The 20,380-nt window shown below is 46.8% G+C and overlaps 1 protein-coding gene across 2 annotated transcripts in view; it reads left to right on the top strand.

Moving 5' to 3' along the window:
• Positions 1-885: 885 nt before the first annotated feature.
• PRICKLE2 (prickle planar cell polarity protein 2) overlaps positions 886-20,380 on the top strand; it is a 329,276-nt gene continuing 309,781 nt past the window's right edge. Inside the window, exons 1-2 of one of the 2 annotated variants that reach the window (XM_077760258.1) lie at positions 886-1,071; positions 1,841-1,926. In XM_077760258.1, coding sequence (XP_077616384.1) covers positions 1,030-1,071; positions 1,841-1,926 — 128 coding nt within the window. In that variant the 5' untranslated portion in view covers positions 886-1,029. Of the gene's footprint in view, positions 1,180-1,840; positions 1,927-20,380 lie in introns of both variants that reach the window. The other variant, XM_077760257.1, reaches the window with a different exon arrangement.

Below are 20,380 nucleotides of genomic sequence, written 5' to 3'. Positions count from 1 at the left end.
GTAAGTGGGCACCATGGCCTGTACCTCTCACACTAGCGACTTTTTTTATTTTAAAGCTAATCTTTAACGAGCCCTTAGTTTGTGCTGTTATATAACAACTGTACCTGTCCCCACTCATCTCCCTCAACAACAGTGTGAGATTAGGACTCCTGTTACATCTTTATTTATGTTTGTTTGTTTATTTTTACTGATGAGGCAGGCTCGAAGTCAATTTGGAAGATCACCAGCTAAGTGATAAGAATGGGCACGTGGTGGTGGNGGAGCGTCAAAGCTTGCCTGCCACGATTCAACAGTTACTTAATAAGCATCTGGTGTATTCCAGGCGCTGTACAATTAGTTAGGGGCATGTGTCCCCGCCCCTCCTCCTCGTCTACCCAGCACTTAGTGCATAGATTCCATGCGTGTCACAAACTTCTAACGTAGTCCATTTTGGAGGGTGATGGGACTGTTCTGTAACTTGATTGTGCTGGCTGTTACAGGTCTGTACAAATTTGTCAAAACCGGTAGAATTGTGCACTCAAAAGGGTGAATTTTACTCTGTAAATTACACCTTCATTAAAAAAAAAAAACCCAACCCACGGCCCTCTCCCTCCACCCTCTATCCCAGGCCAAAGCAACAGGGGAGGTTCAGGTGGTCCCTGCCCTAACTAAGGCTCGGGCGAGGGCAGAGCGTTTGGGGGCGGGCCCAGGTGTGGGCCCAGAGTTAGCCACGGCGGGCCGGCGGGGAGGCAGGGGAAGGAGAAAGTAGGCGCAGCCGGTGCGGGGGAGGGATGGGAAGAGCCCGTGGACCGCGGGGCGAACCCGGGGAGGCGGGGGGATGCCGGGAGAGAGGGAGGGACCTGCGGGCGGGAGAGCGAGAGGCACAGGCGAGGGAGGAGGGGGAGGCGTGCGCTCCGGAGCGAGCCGGGGGCTGCGAGGCGGAGACAGACAGGCCACGGGCCGCCGAGCGTGCCCGCCCAGGCGACCTGCCCTCCCGGCCGCGGTGCGGACCGACCAACCGACGGCGCTGCGTGCAGGAGGCGCCCGGCCATGTTCAGCCGGAGCTCCCGGAAAAGACTCTCCAGCCGCTCGGTGAGTGTCCCCCACCTGAGCGGGGCCGATCTCCGGGTCCCCCCGGGCCTCCGCGAGCGCCCCTGCCCGGCCTCCCTCCGCCCGGCGGCCGCGCACCTGTGGCCCCAGGTAAGCCGGCCCCAAGCGCGGGGGCGCGTCCGGGGCGCGCGGGAGCGCTCGAAGGCGCGGAAAGGGTTAAGTCCGGATCCCCAGTCTGGGCGAGAGCGAGCCCGGGAGCCGTGGCCCTGTGTGGGGGCGCCCCGGAGAGCCCCCTCCCTCGCCTCTTCCCTTCAGGCAGATCGGAATCCCAGATTCAGAGCTCCCCCGTCTAGCCTCCTGGAGCGCTAGCCACGGACTTGACTTTGGGCTGTCTTTGGGGCTATCCTGTGCTGCCCCCTTCCCAGGACCAGCAGCCTCGCCCTAGGCGAACGCGCGGTGGTAGCTTCTCCCGGACCCTGGGGAACTGAAAGGTCAGGCTTTTGTCTCTTACAAACCCGTGACCAAGGTGTCTAGGGGAGACAAAGCTCCAGCCATGGCCATTTCTCGGCGGCTTGGTGGCCACACCAGAGGTAGCCCGCCTGGGTCCGCACCCCCTTGCTCACAGGAGAGAGACCACCCCTGGGGCACCCGCAGCGCCCCGCCCCAAGGCCCCCACAACGGAGAGGGACTTTGGAGTCAAATCTGATAAGGCGGGGTGGGAGGGCCAGGTCGTCCTGCCCAGGACGCCAGTGGGGCTTTGGACGGAGCCCCCGTGGTGGAAACATAGTTGTGTGGTCTTTTTGTTTTGAAGTTGACCGGACTGGGGCGGATAGAGAGAGGCCAGCCATGTAACGCCTGCGGTGACCAGTGCCCCGGGTTCGCCTTGCATAAATGGAGGTAGGATGCCTTTTTTCCCGGATTCCTAAAGACATACCACTTCCGGGGAGGAAACCTGTATATTTGTGTATATGCTTATGTACATAGATACATTTATCTCCTTTTGTAAATCTCACTTGTAAGTCACATGGAAAGAATGCAAAGCCTGTTCCTTTAAGAGTGGGGCTACATCTGCTCCAAATATCCAAGGTGGAAGTGGTGGCCAGACACTGGGGGATGCCGGGGAGCTGGGCTCAGGCTGCCTTTCCCTGATGGGAGAGTTTTCGGTCCCTCCTACCCACACTCTGTGGATCTAAGTTGCCAAGCCCCAGACAGTTCAACTTGGGCACGGCAGTGTCTACAGGGGCCACCGTGCAGCGTGTGGAGGGCACCCTGGACCAGCCGGTGTTTTCCAGTTGTGTTTTCAATTCAGCCCCTGTAACTCTGGGTCCCACCCACAAATCCACGACTGCCCGCCTGCACTGTGTCAACCCTCTTCCGTGGCCAGATGTTTCTTATTAATGTCCCGTGAATGTTGACTTCCAGGCAGCCCCAGCCTGGATTGGAATGATTATGTTTGGGAGATGCGGGATCTGGGTGCCCTCCCAGTGCATCTGGCTGCTGGGGCTCTGGTTGGGAAAAGTTGGGGGGCAGGCTTGCTGGCTCTCCGTTTGAGGATGTAAAGAGAAGAGGTGGATCCTTCTTGGCAACTTCATGAAAAAGGGAAGCGAGTGATGGGAGCATATTCCCTGACATCCCCACACGCTCTCCCTTTGATGAGTGCATCTTTCCCCTCTGTCTCCACCACTCAGACGGCCCTTTGAAGAAGGCTGTTTCTGGACACGGGGGGAGGGGGGTAAGCCCGCTTTGATTGCATGTTACCCCTCTGTGCATGCTTCTCTACTTTCTCCCAAACAGTAAGGCGTGCGGGGCACCCAGTTCGAAGGAAACTCCCAACCGGCTCCTTCAGAAATTAAATGCTTTTGTTCCTGCCTCTGATGGGTCTGGCAGCCTCCTTGCCTTTGTTTCAGGGCACTGAGCACAGCCCTTATGGCTTCCAAGCATTTAATAACTTCTGTGTCAGAGGCAAGGCTGGGCGACCTTATAAATATGGAATGGGCAGCCATAGGCATCCATCAGTGCCGGTGTTGTGGCCCAAATGACTGGCACTTTGTGTGGCCCAAATGTGAAAGGTGATACATGCAATAGGTATAGGAACCTTCTTTTGTAAATCAAATCCATTAAGGCAGGACTAAGGGCCTCTTCCTTTCTGATCTATATTGTGCTCTAACTAGGAGGGCTGGGAAAAGCAGAGTCATGAACAGGAGAGTGCTCCTCAGCTCCTCCCCTACTCTGGAGCCTTTGGGTCCCCTTCTGCCCAGAGCCCTGTGGGGTAGTAGTTCAGTGTGGGGTCCTGGCCTGGTGCTCTTCCTTTCTGTATGACCTCTGACCTCCAGTAAGCCTCTTACCTGCTCTAGTTCTTGGTTTCCCTAACCGTCAGGTGGGCATAATAATGGCACTTAACTTAGCATTATCGTAGGGATGGAGTGAGATCCTGAAAATCTATGGCCCGGTATCAGGGCACTCAGTACCTATTAGCCATGTTTGTTAATGATTTTGAGCTTCCTCTTGACTTCTGCTGGGTGTTGCTAGCCCATTTGAGGCTGCTGGGCGTCCGGGTCACTTGAGCCTTTCATGACCACAGCTTCTTGGAGAACCTTCGGCCTTTTTAGCCCAGCTGATTTTGTGAGTGTTGTATTTTCTGCCCATTAGGGAGCCTTTCTTTTGGAAAGAGACCCTTTCATTAGGCTGAGATGGGTTTTCGTGAAGAAGTCGTCCCTCCCTCCCCACCCCCCCCATCGGCAGCAGAAAGACTTCACTTTGGCTCCATGAATGGGGTTTTTATGGCCATTCCAGCCATTGCTGGAAAGGAAGCAGCCCCTTGCTTTTGCCCCCTCCTTTTCCCCCATGGGCATACTTTCCGGTGACCTTTGGGAGAAGAGGGACAGCCATTTCTGGGTTACAGCACAATGTTCTTTTTTGGCAGTTTGGAACCCACAGTGTGCTCCCTTTCTGCTGCCCTGACGGAGTCTGTGAGGCCCTGGGAGAGAGCGTTGTGCCTGGGAAGGAGCCAAAAACTGGTCTGCCATAGGCCGAGAGGCTCCCTTTGCTCTGACCCCCGGGAGAGAGGATTTCCCTTACCCCAGAGTACCAAGGCACCCTAAGTATGACTGCTTGGCCTCTCTGTGAGCATCTCGGCTTCTACATGGGTCCCCTCCCACCCATTGCCCACCCGCAGGCATCTCCCAAAAGCAGAACTGAATCATGGCACTGCATCCAACACAAAGGCACTAGCGGTCTAGGGAGGAAGCGCGTTGTAAACAAGCTTTGCTTCCTCCTCTGCTGCGGTGGAGGGAGCTGAGGCTTTGAAGTCCAGGCGGAGCTGGCCTGCGCTCCTGCTCTGGCTTGCCCAAGCTCTGTGACCTTCAGCAGATGACTTAGGCTCCCTGAGTTTCATTTCCCTCCACCGTCAACGTGGGATCTCTCTGCTAAACAAATATTTGAGTGCCTGCTTTGTACCCAGCACTCTGCTAGTGCTGGGGGTACAGCAAAGAACACAAGAGCCAGGATTCCGGCTCTCGTTCCACAAATAATGACGTTTTAGATAAGGTGGTCGGGAAGGCACTCTCAGAGGGGACGTTTGAGCAGAGACCTAAATGAAACCAGGGAGGAGGAGGAGGGACCCTGTTGATTCAAGCCTGGGGCAGGGGCCAGCCGCATCACCATCTCCCAGGAGCTTGCCAGCAATGCAAAGTCCCAGGCCCCGTTCTAGACTTGCTGAATCTGAGTGGCAGCTTCAACAAGATCCGCGGCTGATTCCTGTGCACGTTAAAGATAGAGAAATGCTGAGTTAAAACACTGAGGACCACAGGGGCGCCTGGATGGCTCCGTCGATTAAGTGTCCGACCTCAGCTCAGGTCATGAGCTTGCAGTTTGTGAGTTCGAGCCCTGAGTGGGGCTCTGTGCCGACAGCTTAGAGCCTGGACCCCGCTTTGGATTTTGTGTCTCCCTCTATTTCTCTCTCTGCCCCTACACCACTTATGCTCACAGGTGCTCTCTCTCTTTCTCTCAAAAATAAACCATAAAAAAGAATAAAAATATGGAGAAAAAGCCATTTGGCATGGTGTATGCCAAATTGCTCTCTGTGCTTTAGGGCTTTCTCTGTGGGAGGCAAGATGCCCAAGTTCCCATGGACGACGTCTCTTCCAGTTCATGGAGATTTTCCCGAGTTGCGATACTCTGGCCGCATTGGTATTATCACCCATCCCTGTAGGTGGCAACTATGCGGATTTGTAGAATTTCTAAGGAGGAAAGGCCTCAATGGATTTTTGTGTCTTGGAGAACAGGAGGCTCACACTTGTCAAACACAGCGCTCTCCTCCACCTGATGTAGGGCAGGTGGGGAGAGGTAGGCTCTGTTCTCTTCAGGTGACCTTGTCCCCAGGAAGCGGCAGGTCAGAGCAGCCTGACGCAAACCTCACAGCAGCTCAGCCTCAGGGGAATTTTCATTAAGAGGAAGATTCAGGCATCTTCGTGGACCGCGGGCAGAACAAAATCATTAATAACTAAGCTCTTAGTGCATTATGAGACTGCATTCTCAGTGGGGGTTCATTGGGCATGCTTGTCTGCAGCCACTTTGAGCAGGGAGAGAAAAATAGCCTTTTTTTTTTTTTTTTAGTTTTGCAGTGTACATGTGCCCCGTGAATGCCTAGGCACTGATGAATAAAAATAGTAATCATAATGCCGATACCATCAGCCATGACAAGGATGTCAGAGCTCTGTGTGTTACATACATTTCTGGTTCGTCCTCATCAGCCCCTCCGAGGTAGATCCGGTGAGGAAACTGAGGCTCAGAGTTGTTAAGTAACCTGTCCCAGGACCCCTGGCTGTGGAGAATGAGCTGGGTGGGATTTAGCTCTCAAACCCAGATTCTTTTTCTGGTGACTCACCGCCTCTTGTTACCTCTGTTGAAAGGCAGAGGGCTCTCCGGTCACATCCAGCCTGCAGGTGGATTTTCTCTGGTTTGCACAGTGTGTTAAGAGGGCTTTTTATAACGTTAAAATCCAGGTTTCCAGCTTCGCTTTGAACATGCAAAGATGTGAGGGCGAGGAGCCTACTTTGCTCACTGGCAGCCAATGAGCGCTCTCTCTTTAGATGGTTGTGACCTTGGCTTGCAGTGATCTCTGACATTCCAGTTGCCAGTCAAGGGTCTCTTCAAATATTTAGGTGGCCTGACAGGTCCTGGAAGGGATTGGAGTTTGTAAATCCTGAATGAGCATTTTCATCTCTCAAAGAAATGATTTAAAAAAAGATCGGAACCTTCTATCATAGTAGCTACTGTTTTAAAAGCATTGATCCTGCCTGGCCAGTGTCTTCCATCTGTCATGTCTTGGACTCACAGCAGTCTTTGGAGACGGTGCAATTATTTATACCTGTTTTAATAGACAAGGCAACTGAGTCTCCATGTTTAACAATTTGAGACCCTACAGCCAGCTAGGCGATGGTATTCCAACCTTGTTTGACTGCAGGATCCTGTGTCTGGACCAGGACTTTTCAAACTTGGCTTGCATATGAATTCCCAGGGTGTCTTATTCAGATGCAGATTCTGATTGAACAGGCTGGAGGCAGGGGCCTGCCTGAGGTTCGGCATTTCTAACCAGCTCCCAGGCGATGCTGCTGCTGGTCCAACGACCGACCGACCGCACTTTGAAGAGCAATGGGCTGGACCAGGGGTCGACACATCATGTCCTGCTGGCCAAATCTGACCCTTCGCCTGCTGGGTATGGCCCATAAGACATACATGGTTTTAACATTTTTTAATGGTCGGGAAAAAAATAAGGCGTTTTCATGACCTAGGAAAATGATAGGAAATTCAGACTTCAGTGCCCATAAATAAAGAGCTCTCTGAACGCACTTACACATCTGTTCACATATTGTCTATGGCTTGAAACAGCGATAGAGTTCAGTATTTACAACAGAGGCCGTATGGCCTCCAAAGCCAAAAATGTTAACACTCTGGCCATTGATAGAAAATGTTTGCCAACCACTGGACTATACCACTGTCTAGGGGAATATGCATGTAGATTGTCAGGGTTTTAGAAGAAAGGCAGTGGAGACCCTTTTGGAATCAGAGCTAGAGAAAACGTCCTCTCCAACCCAGATGAGATTGGTGCGGAAATCAAAGACAAGCAAAGAACCAGGGAATAGACCAAAGCCATTTCTAAAGGGCGTGTGGAGACGAGGCTTGCAAGACCAGATCAATGAATCGCCAGTGGATTCTAAGCTCCTTGTAATCCCTTGAACGTTTCAGCTTTGCTGATAAATGTAGATTCGACCTGAGCATTAAAAGGCAGGCTTTCCGAGCAAGCCTCCCCGAGTTGCGCTTGCCTGAGCAGTTGACGTGGAGAGCCCAGAGCAGTGGCAGCTTTGTGAGGTGGTTTTAATTATGCAGGGCGGTTTGTGTCTGGACAGCCGGCGGGGACGCTGGCCCCATGCAGCCGCCCCAGAGACAGTGCTCACTGGGTCAGCCAAGGCGGCCTTGAAAAGCGTCTTGTGTTGATGGATGACTGGGCTGGAGATCTGGGGAGACGCCCGCCTGGTTTCCCTTAGTGGATTGTACTTTGGCTAAGACATGGGTTCCCACCGATTATTCTGCTTGGGGAGGAAAAACACGCTTGACCCACTGTCTTGATCAGTTGATGTGCCAAGAAAAGGGAGAAAAAGGCAACCGTGTGTGTGTGTGTGTGTGTGTGTGTTTGCACCCAAGACTTTTGCCTGGAGTCCTCACAGTAGGGAAGGATACTTATCCCAGAACCTTGCTGTTTGGCTGACCGTATGTCTTTGGCATTTGATAATCTCGATGGAAACTGAAACACCTTTCTCGTGAAGAAACCTATTAGTTTATCCCAAGGTATCCATATTATTGTCTCTGATTTCAAAATAAGGCATGGTCGTTACACAATACTTTTTAAAATCATGCACTCACACATGTATACATATAAAACTTCTATAGCACAGAGAAGGAAGGCCTTGATTATACTTTTGAGAGCAGGGGGGACAGCCATTGGGACAAAATCAGGCTGCTATCTGGGTTTTGTATAGCCTACTAGCTAAGAATAGTTTTAAGTGGTTGCGGGAGAAAAAAAGAATAACGTTTTGTGGCATATAAAAATTGTATGAAATTTAAAGTTTAAGTTCATAAGTACAGTTTCAGTGAAACAGAGCCATGCCCTTTCACTTAGTATCCTCTATGGTGGCTTTTGAAATAGCAGAATTGAGTAGTTGAGATGGCCTTCGTGGTCCAGGACTCCGAAAGTGTTTACTACCTGGCCCTGTTTAGAAAGTTTGCTGACCCCACAGCTAGAGAGATCTACTGCTCATGGCTAGCTTTTTATAGCCTCAGATGCCAAATTATTATGTGTTAATAAGATTTTAGACATGTGTAGCAACATGGATGGACCTTGAGGGTGTTATGTTGAGCGAAATAAGTCAGGCAGAAAAGGACAAATATCATATGTTTGCACATATAGGAGGATTAGGAGGAACTTAACTGAGGAACAAGGGGGAGAAGAAGGGGGGAAATGGTGGGGGAAAGGGAGAGAGGCAAACCATGAGAGACTCTTGAATGCTGAGAACAAACTGAGGACTCATGGGTGTGGGGAGGGGGGGAGATGGGCATGGAGGAGGGCACTTGTGGGGATGAGCACTGGGTGTTATATGGAAACCAGCTTGACAATAAACTATTGGTAAAAAAAAAAGTACATAATAAAAAAAGATTTTAGAGAAAATGTACATTCTATATGGTCTTTGATAGCATACCTTTTTTCATAATTAGAAGTATGTTTTGGGACACCTTTGCATGTCATTCTGTAAAGAATACAAAGATCTAATACATTTATTCGCTCTTAGAGTCCAGGATATGGGTTATCACGGAATTAAAAATTTTCTGTTCAAGGCCACTTTGGTGGTTTTCCATCGTTCCTGATTATATACTCTATGATGATAGCTTTTCTTCTGCTTCAACATAGTTGTGTGGCGCTCTTCTCCAACTGCCCTCCGAATGTCTGATGCCAAGTTCCACCCCTGCCATTGAAAAAATTTGTGTCTATTTATGTGTTCTTTGGGCTGAAACTTTGAAACATCTCAGCTTGTACAGCAACCTTGTAATTAATCCTTGTTTAATCACCCTGAGTGACAATTTGTACCCTATGAATAGTGAGAAAACACAGAGCGTTGATGTCAGTCATCTTGTTTTTCACAATAAATCTTATTTGTCTTTAATCCTGAAAGTGGTACTCACATTCTGTTAAAAGGTTGTCATTCATCCTTAAGCTTCTGTTGGTTAAGGTCAGTGGGATAAAGTGAGGGAAATTGGGGGGGGGCGGGGAGGGATGGGGGGAGGAAATCTAATAAATGTGTTATTTTGTGGTCTGTTGGTTCAAAAAACTGAAAGGTTATCCTTATCTCTGCCATTAATGACTACCCCAGAGGGAATTCCCTATGGATGGAGAGAGCATTCCCTAAAGGAGATGATTCCCAGATCATTGAGCATTTTGAGATCAAAAGGATTCTACCTGCCCTGTGTATGGGAGGGCCATGGGGGGAGATCTTTGGGGAGAAATGTGTACTTTGAGATAGCGTCATAAAAACTGTGAAGCCTATAAGGGCTTCTTTTGGAGCATTATAGCTGAGTGGTTAAAGGGAAAGGCTTTGACAACATTTTGCTGGGATTATAGTCTTGGTTCTGCCTTTTACTGGCTAAGAATCCTTAGAAACGTGACAACCTTTCTGGAGCCTTTCTTGGTTTTCTCGTCTGAAAAATGAGATAATATTATATACTCTTACGAGGTTGTCTTAACGAGGTTGTCATGAAGATCATGTGGGATAAAGCAGGTAACATGCCTCATTGTGCACCGGCTCCACGTGTTTGTGGTTGAAAGAAAGATGAGTAGAAACAGGACTGGATAAGGAGTAAGAAGGTGTGAGTTCATGGCCCTGGAAATTGGAGATTCTGTGACCGAGAACAAGTCACTTTCCCCTCCACCAACTGCCATGCTTCGTTTGTTAAATGGGCGTGATGATTCTTGTTTTAAGAACTTCTGTCAGAAGGGTGGAGTCCCCTCCACACACACAAACACATGCACCCTACCGCCACTGACCACGTGGGAGTTCAGGTTCAAAGGGAATGAGAATTCCATATGGAATAGCAGATTCACTTAGCTGGAGACATACACACTTCAGGTGAAATGGAGTTAAGTAAAATGGAGCCCTATGCCCTCACCGTCTATTTTCTTAAATGAGGTGTTCATAGGATGTTGGTTAAGACCACTTACAAACCATCACAAGAAGATAACGTTTAAATTTTGCCCCTGGGGTCAGTATATAGCAAGGTGCCTTTTATGTTGTGCCTCGTGCCCACCAACCGCACCATGAAAATTCATGTCCAAGGTGAAAACCATTCATCGTCAAGGCAGTACTCAATCCATGTCACTCAATCCTGCTTAAGAAATGTCCATCTCTGTGGCTTCTGGTATGCCCTACCAAACACTTTGACGTGCATGATCATTAAGCAGAAGCTCCCTTTTCTAAGGCATCAAAAACAAGGATCTTTATACCATGCTTGAACCCAAGATCATACCCCAGAAACTCCCGAGATACGATCTGGCTGGTACCCGTATTGTGTTGACACGCTACCAGCTTTAACATTTTCAGTAGTTGCCAGCATCTGGTGTGTTGTATTTGAAATCAGATTTGGGTTTTCCTCTGGAACAGTGAGAGTTTTGACGGATTCTGGGCTCCTATTCCTCCCTTCCTTTCTGATAGGAACACATGTGTTCCACTTTTCTGCAGTCTCCACCATTCTCCGTTGTCTTAGACCTGCCCTCTCTTGCTCATTGACATCACTGACTGGCTGCTATAGACCTCTCATTTTGTGCTACTAATTTGGAGAAGCAGGTGGGCCCCTGTGCGTGACTGGAAGGCTGGTAAGAATGGCAGAATGGAATGAAGTCACCCCTTGGCAGGGATGAATGTGCTGAGCCAGTCGCCTGAGCAGTGAGATCCTCCCTATCTGGGAGATGCTCTTGGGAAGGAGCCCACGCCGTTCACGATCTGCCTTGTGCTTGGCTTCTCTCATGCGTGGCCATGGCCCCTTTAGAACAGTTTTCTGAGACACCTATTTTATTTTCCACTTGATAAGTAGGTGAGACCTGGGGAGGTTAGGTCCTACACCCGAGGCCACACAGGCATTCAAGTAATGGAGTCAAGTTGAAACTGGGTCTTGAGGGCTCAAGATCACAGGCTCTATAACCGAGAGAGTGTTCAGCTCTGGCAATTTGACTCTTGTCTAAATACCAAACCATACCTTGGGGAAAGCACTTCGATTCTCACTGGTCTGGGGCTGAGGTCAGACTATTGTCTACACTGCACAGAACATACGAAGAGCACTGGGCCCATTGGTTTATTTATGGATCGAGTCTCAAAGGTGAAACTCCATAAAAATCGAAGGGTGTGCTGTTGAGCTTATTAGGGTGTCTGAAAGATGAGAGATGGGCTACTTGTCATTTCCCCATCAGATCTGCAGACGTCGAAGGGGGCTCCCTTCAGCTTGTTGACAGCCTTGGTGTTAAATCGGGCAGAGGAGCTTGTGAAAGGCGGGGATCTGCGGAATGCCATTGGCATGTTTCCTGGAGGAAGTCACCCCACAAGAGGCCAAGGGAGGGAGAGCACAGAGCATCCCTTCTGCAGCCAGCTTACAGTCCACAAGCTAAAAATAAACAAGGTGTCCAGTCTCTGGACCTGGGCTTTGGAGCTTCCATCCCCCAGTGTTTTACAGATCATGGCACCACGTTGCAAAACCGATGAAAGCACATTGGACGGCTGGGAGGCATTTAATGAGAGTGTTGTTTGATTTTATGTTTGGTAAACTACTTGGTGATGCAGAAATTGCTTTCACAACTCTTACAAACTGGCTCATTATGTGTACGTGTAACATCCAGAGCGGGTCCTCCAAGTTGAGTGCTGAGGAATTAGGCCTCCCGGGGGCTTATTATAAGAATGCAGGTGTTTTCTTTCTCCAATGATACTATGAAATTACTCTGATAATATAATTTCTCACAGTCTTTTGTTCCACAATCAGGCACCCAGGAGTATATGCCTGTCATTTGCATCCTTGAAGACTTGGCCTTTGGAGCTTTTCCGGTGACTTACTGAGTTGTTTAGAAGTCATAATGACAGTCCCCTTTCATCTCCATGAAGCCCCAGATTTGGAGGCCATAGAAAACAGGAAGGTATCTATCATCTTGGGTTTGGGAATATTTGAAGCCAAAGGGAAGGGCAGGTAAATAGGTTTTCGTGGGTTCTGGGAGGTGGAACAGCTTGATAGATGTATCCAACTCCTGGGGATTTTGGAGAATTTTGTTTTTTAACTTGAAAAATCCTGGTGACAACAGCATTTTAAAGCAGGTTGGTTTCTTATTTTTAAAGCACTTTTGATCAAATTTTTGGATGATAAATGTAGCATTAGGGTGTGATTTCCTTGTGGTGGTCTTTTTGTGTAGAGTTTTACAGAATTGTATTCGTTTTCTCCACCTGCCAAGACAACTTAACACAAACTAGGTGGCTTCAAATAACAGAATGCCTTCTTGTACAGTTCTGAAGGCTCCAAGTTCAAAAACAAGGTGTCAGGACTGTCGCTTCTCTCTGGAGGCTCTGAGGGAAAACAATCCACTCCATGTGTCTGTCTTAGCTTCCTGTGGCTCTTGGCAGTCCGTGGCATTTTTGGCCTAGAGATGTCCTTCCCATCTCCACTTCTATTGTCAGATGGCATTTCCTTTTATGTCTGTGTCCCTTTCCCTTCTCATAAGGCCTTGCAATTGAATTTGGGCCCCCCCAACCCCGGATGATCGCATCTCAAGGCCCTTGACTTAGTTCCATCAGCCAAGACCCCATTCCAAAATAAAATCAAATTTAGAGATGTTAAGTGGATCTATCCTTTGGGGACCCACTGTTCATCCCATTCTAAGAATAATCATGGTAGTAAAGCATATACTATTTTGTATTCTTCAGCAATGCACCCAGCTAGGGCTTGCTAAATGTGCTATCTGGAAAAGCACAGTAGTGCCGGAGGGCTGGGTGTTGACTTTGGGACACCTTTGTAGGAAATACCTCTTTTGTCTCTTCGAGGCGGAGATAAATGCTTGCAACAGGCGGGGATTGTACGGGTGCTATTAGTGGATGGAATTTGCTGCCCATATTGATTAATTCAGCAGTCGAAATCAGTTGACCCCCAGGTCACCCTGTGAAGTTCATCTATCTTCTTTTAGCTTTTGTTGGGCTTTGCCAGGGAGAGGTACAAGCAATGAAGTGATAGTGTGTGGACAGTTATTTGTGGGAAAACTTCTGACCCCAGGGCTTTTCATTAATGTCTAGGTTCTTTAATTGATTTGTTTTCAAAGGGGGAAAAATGGGCTCCCTTAGGAAAGAAAATTCTTCATACTCCTGGAAATCGGTCCCATCTCCACAAAGTCCTGCCACAAGCAACTCCCTCCACTCCCCAGCTCCTACCACTTCTGTGTAAACCCAGCCAGAAAAAGTATAACGTGAATTGTACTTCCCCATTCCCTGATTTCCATTCTGTTAAATTCAGCATGAGTGGATCTAGGCTTTTCAGAATAAACTGAAATGAAGTGAAAGCAAATTACGACTTTTCTCATTATCATTATCACATTAGCTATCATTAATTGACCATTGACAATGTGCGCCGGATAGTCTATTTTAAGCACATTTCTTATATTCTTATATTCAATTCTTGAAACCCTTGATGAGGTAGATGCCATGATCCACACTGGTTTCATGGAAAGAACTGGGTGCTACAAGTTTCTTTCCCAAGGTCTCAGAACCGAGTTAGATCGATGGCCCTTACTGAAGTATGGGTGCTGGGGATGTCTCTTTCCTGCCCAGAGTTTCCCATTCATTACCTCCCGGTTGCTGCTTAGAATTTACATCTAGTGAATAAGGTGCTCTTGCTCCTCCTGGTCCAGAGAGCATAGTTTGGGAACCACTACAGCGCAGCCCTCCAGGGCTGACTATCCCACTGGGGAAGAGCAGATAAACATGATTTAAATAACTTGTCTACAGTAGCGGTCTATAAGCTTTCTTGTCACGAAGTAGCATAGATTACTGTTAAGAGATGGGTGCTGATGTTGAGGGTCAGGAGTTTAGACTGGGAAAAGAGAGCCTACCCCCCACTTAAGCGTTAGTATATTCTTGGCCGCCACCTCCTCCCTGTCGCTTAGAGGCCATGGAATGTAATAAAGTCATTTTCAAGCTCTCTCATCAGCTGGAAAGTAGAACCAGCCAAGGTCTGTGTCTGTAAAGATGACTAAACGTGAATGTGGTTCTAGCCCCCCAAGATGCTGAGATACGTTGTAAGGCTACGGAAATGAAATCGCGTGGTGCTAGAGCAGGAATTGATCCTTGAGGCCAATAAGGACACCTCCGAAACAAGATCTAAGCCTTTGTGCACTGTGGTGTGCAGTAGAGGTGACCTGTAAAAGCAGTTGGGGAAGGATTTAATAAAGGGTGCGAAGGCAAGCAGCTTTCCATCTGAAATTAAAAGAGATCCAAAACTTTTAAACTAAAAACAAAATCAAGTTTTCTTGGGGATGATAGCTTTACAAATTTGGAAAGTAAAAGGCATACCTAAATTCAAATAATGTCTATTTTTCTGTCCCCCACTCCATACCCTCTAACCACACTGGCCACCTTACTGGTCCCTTAACACAGCAGGCATATTTCTGCCCCAGGGCATTTGCCCATGCTGGGACCTCCCCCAGATGTCCACGTGATTTATTCCCTGGCTTCTCTGTGGACCCTTCTTGATCTGCTCTAGAATTCTTGATCTGCTCTAGAATTAATTAGCCTACACAAGAATTTCAACTCCATAAGCATCTTCTTTTCCATGTCGTTAATTCCGTAGCACTCAGAAAATGGTAATATCTGGCAAAGTTCCTGTTAGAATTTGTTAAATGAATGAATGGGTGACGGGGAACCCAGAAGTCATAAAGGAAGATGACTTTCACATGAATAACTTAAAAACCATCAAAAGACGAGAAAATTATTTGTGATGCCTGATATATGGAGACCTCATTTTTTCACAATACAAAACACCTCTCACTAGGAAAATGTGAAATGACTTCGAGGAAGATGGACAAAGACTGTCATCACGCAGATGTATGAGAAAGTATTGTTTCCTTCATGATGTTAGCATTTCTCATCTGTTATTTGTGAGTCCAGTGTCAATAGCTGTTAGAAAATAGATTTCTGTTGAATGGTGAAGTTTGTGTTCCATGAGCTTCAGCATCTGTTTTCCCAGGAATTATTAAAATAGTACACATACTCCTGTATTTGGAACTAAGCTTTGTTCATGTCTGTCGAGATGATAAAAAGACCTCTTAAGATTTCTTAGGGTTTGGCATTCTCCACGGGTATAAGCAAGATCCATAGCTATGATCGTGTGATCCAAGAAACGGCGGGAAAATGGTAACTGCAAAACTACAACAAAAAGTCATATCTGCATCTAGGGATGTGGACATCTGGCCACTCAGGGCTGCCTTTCGGTTTTCTTGTCACAGCACCTTGGAAGGGCTGCCACTGGTGCTTAATGGGTTGGAGATGGGGATGTTGAACGTGGTGTACCCTGAGAGCCTGGGCCATCGCAGTGAAGGTCTCCCTGCCCCAAAGCCAGTGACATTCTCACCCAGAGAGAAGTAATGCAAAGTGTTGCAAGCAGCAAATGCCCTTGGGAAGTGCAGAGCATACCTCTGATACTTGGAAACTTACTGACCTTCCCTGGAACTCAGTTTCCCTCCTCTTGAGATTGTGGCGGATAGATGATAGAATCAGGAAGGGCCCCGTCATCGTTAACCCATGGTGACAGTGTTACTAGGCTTTCCTGCTGAAATGCTAACTGGGGATATTTTGGCAAGAAGAAATTGAGGAGGCGTTCTTCACTTAGTCCCCTTGCTGGTTAAACCAACCATCTCCATTCCCTCAATGGAACCTCCAGTTACTAGGTCCTTCCTTAGAATGCTCTCAGTCTCTCATCCCTGTAGTTGGGGTGTAGGGCTGTATATTACCAGGAGTGAATGTGTTCATTCCTAAATCTATTCTTGCCTGTTATACTTAGGGTTGTAGATACATATGCTAACTTCATAAACCTATGAAATATGGATGTAAACAGAAATAAGACTTGTTATTTCTATGAAAATGAAGCTGAATGCTTGGAAATGACCCAGTGATGAATACTAAAAACAACCTGGTTGAATCAAGGTTTCAGAAAACTGATTTCTAAAGACTGGGAATGAGGCAGAAATGGTAAAAGGATGTAGATTTTGGCAGGGGGTGGGGGGGACATCCAAACTTGAAAGTTTGGAAAGACCACCCAACCAGAAAGTGAAGAAGATGTATTACAGGTTTGTTTGATGCATAAGATGAAAGATACTCTGTCTAGTAAACCCATATGCAAAATCTCCTCTTTCCTTGTAAGTTGAATGTATGGCTGTGCACTTCGGGAAAACAGTGAAGGAATGTATGTGTCATTGTTCTGTGATTCCTCAATGTGAGAGATGCTGCTGTTTGTCTCTACATCTATCACCTTCTTCCTTAGAGATATATCCTTTTTTAAAAAAATTTTTTTATGTTTCTTTTTGAGAGAGAGAGACCGCATGTGAGCAGGGAAGGGGCAGAGAGAGAGGGAGACACAGAATCCCAAGCAGGCTCCAGGCTTCAAGCTCTGTCAGCACAAAGCCTGATGTGGGGCTTGAACTTACAAACCGCGAGATCATGACCCGAGCTGAAGTCAGATGCATAACCGACTGAGCCACCCAGGCGCCCCTAGAGATAACAGCCTTTAAAATATTGTCTGACATATAGGCTGAGAGTTAGAACGGTATTTTCCAGCCCTCCTCACTCCTAGGGGTTGCCATTTGACTAAGTTCTGCTCAAAGGCTTAGATGTTAAAATATTAAGTGCAGTTTCTGGGCTTTATGCCTTTCAAGGGAAAGCACTTATCCCTGCTTCCTGGCTGCTGAATTGTGGATGTGACCATTAGAGCTCAAGCAGCTAAATTGGACCATGAGGTGGAAGGCTTGTGTTTAGGGAAACAGAACAAGGCTGGCATTCATTCCCTGTGTTCCTGGTGCCCATAGAGGCACCATCGTAGCCTTCGATCACCTAACTCCAGGCTGTATTTACGTGAGGGAGAAATTAGTTTCTATCTTGTTCAGGCCATTACTCTTTTGGATTTTCAGTCAACCACAGCCAAATTTCATCCCACCTGGTTGAACTACAGAGGTCGGTTATGTTGGATAAAAGGCTCTATTATCTTAGCTACTGCCCAAGGGTCAAAAATTAGTTCAGACTCCTTTGGAAGGATTTACAACTGTCATTTCTAGTAATAGAATATGCACTGTGTTCCCAATGATGGAGGATCCAAGATCCAAGATCTTTTCTTTTTTTTTTTTTTTAATTTTGGGAGCGCTTGCTAAGGGCACGTGTGCTGTTCCAGAATACATTGTTCTAAGGTAGAAATGACGTCATCTGAAACCTTCAGTTTTCGTAAGTGACTCGAGTAAGTTCAATTACACAGGGTTATAGTAAGTACTAAAGCGAGAGTACTTCCTGCCCCTATTGTTCAGCTTCTCCGTGACTCTGCGCCATGCCATTATCTCTCAAGGAATGACCTGGAACATTCCAGGAATGTCATCATATAGCACTGATTTCACCCTCTGAAAAAGTGCATATGCCGTTTTGGAATGCATTTAGAACTGCTTATTTTAGGATTAAAGGGTATAGAATGAAGGGATACGATTAATCCCTTTGATAGCCCCTATCATTTTACCAGCACACTAGGCAGAGAGCCTGGGTTCGCATTACATACATGGAGAAGCATGCCGCAGTGCTACTGGATGTGAGTGTGGGCAAGGGGTGAAACCTTACCGCCTTTGTGTGAACAGAAAACGGCATGTGCCTTTTTAACCTCCTAATTAGATAATCACCACTCAAAAACTTTGCTTGCTGGAAAGTCTGCTTTGTGGGCGATGTTGCAGGATCGTTCCGTGTGAAAGGCTTTAAGCCGGAATTGCCTTTTTGATGGTTATTCCTGACCACCTCTTCCCCAAATTATCTGAGAAGGGTGTTAAGTTGGTAATAAAAAGATGTCTGAGAAAAAATTGGATGATGTTTTGGGGTCAAGTTTGATGTATGAAACACACTGGGAAGTTGACTTATAAAAAGCATATAGGGAATGTATTCACTCAAGAAAATTGATTTGGGTGCCTGGGTGGCTCAGTTGGTTAAGCGTCAGACTTTTGATTTCAGCTCAGGGCAGGATTTCACGGTTCATGGGATTGAGGCCCGTGTTGGCCTCTGTGCTGACAGCCTGGAGCCTTACGTGGGATTTTCTCTCTCCCTGTTCCTCTGCCCTTCCCCCATTTGTGTGTGCATGCATGCTTGCACTCTCTTTCAAAATAAATAAACTTTAAAAAAAGGAATTTATTATATTCCTACTATGGCCTCACAAACCATGAAAATTGTATCATAAAATTATATATTTTGAATTAGTTGGATGTCCTTCCTTGATGCATATACATACATGCAGGTATGCGTATATATCATGCATATGTCCTTGTGAGTATAAATGTGTGTATGTCCACATAACTTTTGTTTGTTAACACAGATGGTGGTATACCATAACTCCTTCCTCTTTGTCATTCAACAATAGATTTTGGAGAGTTTTTAGTATCAATATACATAAATCTTTAAAAAAGCCTTAAAAAAAACCCTGTTATATAGATGTCCCATGGTTTATTTTTACCGCTTCTCTACTGATGATCATTAAGGATATTTAAAATGTCTGGTCATTGTGAATGTTCCTTTAGTAGACATTCTTTTCTTTAGGTCATCGTGGTCTTTATACATGAAAATATCAATATACATAAATCTTTAAAAAAGCCTTAAAAAACCCTGTTATATAGATATCCCATGGTTTATTTTTACCGCTTCTCTACTGATGATCATTAAGGATATTTAAAATGTCTGGTCATTGTGAATGTTCCTTTAGTAGACGTTCTTTTCTTTAGGTCATCGTGGTCTTTATACATGGAAATATCTATTGGATACATTTCTAGAAGTGGAATCACTGAATCAAAGGTGTATACACATTTCAATTAGATAAATATTGCTGGAAGGAAAAAACTGGCTTTTGAAGATGTATCTGTCTGTGTCTGGGGGTAGAAGACTCATTTCCAATGGCTAAGCATTTTTGGAATGCCAATTAAAAGCTTCTTTTTTATGGTGCTAAATTGTACTCAACTGGAATGCCATTTGTATTCATTACTTTGATTTGCCAACCTTGAGTTTTTTGCGAAGCTACTAGATTGGATTTACCTTCACTGTACTGAGGTGGGAGCTGTTAAATATCTTCCTCCTGGTAGAATGTCTGTGGTGGGACGTGCTGCCCCCAGTCGGCTATTGATCACGCCCACCACACAGTCCTGAATGCTGGGCTCATCGTAACGGAAGTTCATGTTCTGCCCCAAGGTTGGGTAGAAGGAGGCAGAGGGCTGGGTGTTCATGATTTCCGTGCTTCTCTCTAATGCCCTAATTTTGTTTCATCTCATCTCTGGGTCTTGACTGACACATTTGTAAACATCAAGGGATTGAGTAGACAAGCGAGTAAAACCCCTCTTGCTCATTTTCCCCATCACAGCCTCTAGAAATCTTTTTAAAAATGAACCTTGAAACCAGTTTGAAAATCAGAGGTCACATGTACCTGGAAACCTTGTCTTCTGTCTCTGCCGTCTCCCCACTCTCCCCCCGACCACTGTTCCTTCTCATCTCAGCGGCTGCCCTTGCCCCCAGCAGCTTTCCCCGCATCCGCCTTTTCACCCCACTAATTGATCTTCCACACAGCACTCAGATATGAAGCAGTAGTTCTTATGAAATATTGAGCAGATACAAACATACCGATAAAATATGTATAAGGCTTAAACAATAGCAGCGCGGTGGGTGCCCGTGAGCCTACCACCTGGCTTTAGGAAAAAGAACTGTGTTACTAGCTTTTCTGATTCCACCCTCTCCCCTCACCCCTTCTGTCGAGAGGTAACTGTTCTCCTGAACTGGGAGTGTATCATCTCTCTGCTTTGCTTATGAGATTTACTCCACGTCTGTCTCCCCGATAGTGTTTTGTTTGCTTCTGCAGTTGTTCTTTGGAGTCAACGTGCAAGAGCTTCCCTGAAGCAGGTCCCCAGGAGTGGCCTTGCCATGTCATGGGTGTGTTCCCCGGGGGACTTTGCTAGACAAGGCAGTGTTGTTTTCCTGACGATGTTTGTTTCGGTTTACGCTCCCATCAGTGG

The sequence above is a fragment of the Crocuta crocuta genome, unplaced genomic scaffold (assembly GCF_008692635.1).
Source record: "Crocuta crocuta isolate KB4526 unplaced genomic scaffold, BGI_CrCroc_1.0 scaffold213, whole genome shotgun sequence".
Lineage (NCBI taxonomy): Eukaryota > Metazoa > Chordata > Mammalia > Carnivora > Hyaenidae > Crocuta > Crocuta crocuta.
Note: the sequence above shows the minus strand (reverse complement) of the source record. Positions and strands in the feature narration are given on the sequence as shown.